The sequence below is a fragment of the Bison bison genome, unplaced genomic scaffold (assembly GCF_000754665.1).
Source record: "Bison bison bison isolate TAMUID 2011002044 unplaced genomic scaffold, Bison_UMD1.0 scf7180017846038, whole genome shotgun sequence".
Lineage (NCBI taxonomy): Eukaryota > Metazoa > Chordata > Mammalia > Artiodactyla > Bovidae > Bison > Bison bison.
Window position 1 is genome coordinate 8697 of NW_011476611.1, and position 4701 is coordinate 13397.

A 4701-nucleotide genomic window follows, 5' to 3' on the forward strand; every position below is an offset into this window, starting at 1 on the left:
GCCCCGCCCCCACCCCCCGAGCCTCAGCAGACGATCATGTGCACCGAGCTCGGGGAGACCATTGCCATCATTGAGACGTCCCAGCCACTGGCCCTTGCAGACACGCTGCAGCTATGCCAGGCAGCCCTGGGGGCCTCTGAAGCAAGTGGGCTGTTGCAGTTGGACACAGCCTTCATGTGACACAGTTAAAGATCAACAATAAAAAAATTTGGTTGCAAAACAAGTATGGGCACCTCTGGGGAGAAGGGGATCACCCCCTGACAAGCCACTTTGGTGCCCACTGGGTGCCAGCATCCATCCTGGCCTCTTCCCTACTGACTCTTCAGAACGGCCCCATCAGGTGTCACCTTTCTCTGCCTGAGGGGACACTGAAGCTCTGAGACACCATACAATGTGTCCTAAGCCACCCTACTGCGTTGCAAAGTGGGGTTCTCCAAGACTCTTCGCTCCGTGTCACCCTGGTGCCTAGGAATGTCAGGTAACCTTTCCTGAGCCCCGACCATCTGCCAGGTCTCTGCTGGGCACTGTCACATTCCTCTTCAGGTCCTCTGCTTGTTCTCCACCGCCCGCCCCTACCCTTGCCTTCCCTGGACTCTGGGATCCCTGCATTTGGCTCTGCCTGGTGGAAGAAGGTACTTGACTTCTCTGGGCTTCTTTCATCTCACTTCCAGCTGAAAGATGGGTATTCAGCTGCAGATGGGTGATACTGGAGACCCAGACATGAGTCAAGACAGGGGCTGTGCCCCAAGAGCCATACACAGGGGTTGGAGGAACACACCCAAGTACAGATGGCCTTGTTCCCTGAGTGTCTTGTTGATTTATTGAGCCTGGGTGTCGTAAGACCCACCCTCTGTGTGCTGGGGCCCAAAGACGAGTCAGGCGTCTGCGGTGCCTGAGGCGGGGCAGGCACACTTCAGCCCCAGGGTCCCCAGGGCGGCAGTGGGGAGGTGTAGGGACAGTAGGAGCCCGGAGCAGGAAACAAACCTCCATGGTAGATCGGGGGTCAGAGACTTCTAGAGGAGATAGTCCTTGAAAAGGCAAACATCTGCTTGTAGAAGAGGAAGGAAATACTACAGGCAGACACCACCATGAGACGTTGAGTTCTCGGTGCACTCGGAGGTTGTCCAGTTACTGATGACAGTGACAGCAGGCATTCCGCTGCCCAGCCATGGGTAGGCGCTGCAGTTAGCACTGTGCGTGTATGTGATCCCAGCAGGCCTGTGAGGCCATCCCAATGTTATCCCAAGGAAATAGGGACAGACTTATCCAAGGTCTCAGAGCTGGGCAGAGGCGTCAGCCGGGATTTGAATCCAGGTGGTGCTTTCAGCCCACATCTGTAACCAGTGCTGTTGAGTGCCTGTGACCTGAAACCAGTACAGGGGGCGGCGGCTCAGAGGAGTCAGTGTAACCGCAGGGAAAGTGACTGGACTTAAGGGGCCGCAAAAGATAAAAAGGTCTTGGGAGCAGGAAGGAATCCCCAACGTTTTCCGAGGTTATGTGGGGCTGATAGTGCTCTGCTGTCCAGAAGAAAGCAGATCACTTGGGGCAGGCTCCTCTCGGGCCTCTAGACCGAGGTGCTTGGACAGGTGCGGCAGGACAGGCTGTGGCTGAGGTGTCCGGGAGGGAGGCCAGGCGAAGGAGGGGTGATGAGGTGGGGGTTGGGGGAAGTCTAGACCTGGGAAGGCCTTGAAAACCAGCCTTAGAAGTTAGGGAAGTGCAGGGGGTGGGATGGGGTGAGGGTTCTCTCTGGGGTTAGGGCTCTTTGGCATCCATCAGGGTGGGGCAAGGAGGAAGCTGAAGATGGGCCGGGAAGGAGAGGATGGGGCCAGACCTGGACAGAGGCCAGGGAGGTGGGCGGAGGGTGTAGGGACACCCTTGGGAACCTCATGACCCACTGGTGTGAGCAGCAGGCAGGGGCCCCCAGGAACCCAAGTTCAGCCCCTTGTCCAGACCCTTCCTTCCCTCATCCAGTCCACCTGCTCTCGGTGTTCATCCTGTGAACAAGGTGACAGCTGATGGTGCTGAGCAGGGAGGGGCAGGGTTTGCTCTGGGCCGTCAGTATACAGATGCCCCTGGTGCTCACCTCACGAGATAGCAGAGCGCAGATACCATAGGAACAGTCCCTGAACACCCTCAGGGGTGTGTTCGGAACTCTCCCATTTCACAAATGGAGTCCAGTACTGGATAGTTCAGTTGCTCCTCTCTAGGGCCTCTTGCCTTCGCTACCATTGGCACCATGTGGAGGAGATGCCATTTCACTCTGCCACAGCCCCACCATCTGGCCCCAGCATGTTTACAAAGCAAGGAGAAAAATCAGGCCCTCTGCAACAACCTTCCCAAACGTGTCACTTCCCACCATCCCTAGAGGTGGGCACAGTAGGGTCCTGTTTAAGACAGCAATGAAGGCTTGGGGCTCTCTGCTAGGGTTTGGAAACGGCTCCTCTGCCCCCATCCATGGCCACCAAGAGTCTGTATCAAGGTTGTTTTGGCCCAAGTGACCCCCCTCATCACCCTGTGTCCCCCTTAAGCGGCAGGTAGCTCAGGCTATGATATAGGGAGCCCTTCATTCAAACTTTGACTCTGCCACTTACATTCTGTGGCCCTGACTTATCTGATGGCCAGCTCTTTCACCAGTCACCTGGGAATGACGGTGCTTCCCTCCCTAAGTAGAAGCAGATGATGTGTGCTGTGGTGGATAAGCCAGACGCGGCTCACCACGTGCACAGAGCTGAGGCACAGGAGGCCTGGGCCAGCCTGGGTTCACTGCACCTGCTCCCCTGCCTGAGACGCAGCCCACTCTGTCCCAGCGCCCCGCCCCCTCGCAAGCCCCACCTCACCTCTGTGAAAACAGGTGTCTAGACAGGAAGCAGGTTTTCATGCCAATAATTTATTGAACGGAGGTCTGTACACAGGCAAACCTTACTGTGAAAACTAAGACATCAGGAGCTCCCCCACTGCCCCTGCCCTCCAGGGTGGGGAGAGGAGGGAGGAGGCCTTAGGGGCAGAGGACAGGAGCAGGGACACAGCTGTAGGAGGGGAAGGGGCCAGGTTGGACGGTGCGAATCGACATTTTCTTTAAGAAAAAAATTTTAACAATCTATTTACACCCGGGGGCGAGGGGAGGGAAGAGGAGGAGAGGGGCTGGTCTGGTTCTATTTACAAGGGACACAGTAGGTGAGGGGGTTGGAGGAGGCGGAGACCTGGGGGGAGGGTGGGGGCTGAGGGGGTGGGAGGTCCTCATGCCCCCCATCCCCTGTCCTTCCTTCTCTTCCCTCCCCACAACCAGTTAAAATCCTCTTAAAAAGCCTACCACAGGGGTGAGGCTGGTGAGGGAGGGACTAGGGGGTGGGGTGGGGACTCGTTTACCTCTGCCCTCTAGTCTAGGGGCCCAGTCAGGGCAGGAACTTGGTGGGCTATGGCCCCCCTTCCCAGCCCCACACAGGGCTCCAAGATGGAAGGGTAGTTGGTGGCGCCCTCAGGAAGAGTTGGTGAGGGTGGCTGTGTTATCGGTCGACTGCCAGTCCGAGCTGGTCTGAGCCTCACTTAAAGCTGAGGGGCGGGGAAGAGCAAATGGTTAACTTGGGCCTGTTGGCCCCCCACCGCCACCCCGCCACCCCAAGGCAGGAAGCTGGTGTGAGATGCTACATTAGAAACCGAAAGCTGTCACTTTAGGTCGAGGGTTTCAAACTCAGACGCCAAAGGGCCAGGTTGGTCACCAAGTGACTCACAAGGGAGCGAAGCCCCTTAGCACAGGGGGCAGCTGGACCTCAGCGCCAGCTGGCAGGACCACCCTGAGCAGAGGCAGGCCCACTGCTGCCCAGTCTGATTTTCTTCCCCAAGAGAAACAGGAAATCTGGATTTGCACATAAAATAGCTCTCATTTTTAAATGGGAGGAACAAATTTAACTATTTGTTTGTGCAGACCAGATGTATGTCTTTCATTTTCCAGTTTGCATCTGAACACAAAATACAGGCAATAATGCCTTACAAAGGTGCCCATTCACATGGGAAACATGGCTTTCTGTCAACAATTTCTGCATATCTGCAGTAAACTCAGGGGCTGTGAGAACAAACCCTCCCCCCCATACACTGAGAAATGCAGCTTTATTGCACAGGAGATGGCCCCCAACTTACCTTGTGAGGACGGGGTGAGGGAGGCAGTGCCCGCCGGGGACCTCAAGTGAGGAGGGATGAGGATGGCATTGAGAGATGGTTGGATGGTGAGTTCTAGAGACAGGAATGGACATGTCTAGTCAGGGGACAGGGCACCTGGCAACCCAGTCCCGGTTAGAAAGGGGCACCAGATAAAGACATGTGTAGCCACTGAACGCTTTAAATAAAACTGGAAGGAGCCTAACACGGGAGATCGCAGAGTGCAGATGAGGTGGGTTGGGGTCTCCCTGCATCAGGGGTGTATTTTCTGAGCCCCAGGACTGTCTTGCAGCCCACACTTAGCTCTCTACTCCGGTCTTCCACACCAAGCTCTTTGCCGTCTCTGGCTGCCCCTCCAGCACCCCAGATCCCAGGCTGGGCTCTCACCGCCAGGACTGAAATTGAAGAGCGGGGGGAGCGGGCGGTTGTTGGGGAGCTGGGTTCCAGGACATCGCAGTTCATCGAAGAAGCTATGGGCGCAGGCTTCCAGCGGCGAGAGCCTCGAGGAGGGGGTGTACTCCAGCAGGCTGGAGCCGAGCGCCATGGGCT

General features: G+C 56.7%; 1 protein-coding gene across 1 annotated transcript in view; it reads right to left on the minus strand.

The window, feature by feature from the left end:
- Positions 1-2867: 2867 nt before the first annotated feature.
- The window catches only part of GSK3A (glycogen synthase kinase 3 alpha), a 10287-nt gene continuing 8453 nt past the window's right edge, over positions 2868-4701 (minus strand). The window contains exons 11-14 of the mRNA XM_010838285.1: positions 4540-4699; positions 4135-4227; positions 3499-3549; positions 2868-3215 (exon numbers count right to left, since the gene is read on the minus strand). Of these exons, the coding sequence (XP_010836587.1) occupies positions 3157-3215; positions 3499-3549; positions 4135-4227; positions 4540-4699 (363 nt within the window). The 3' untranslated portion in view covers positions 2868-3156. The remainder of the gene's footprint in view (positions 3216-3498; positions 3550-4134; positions 4228-4539; positions 4700-4701) is intronic.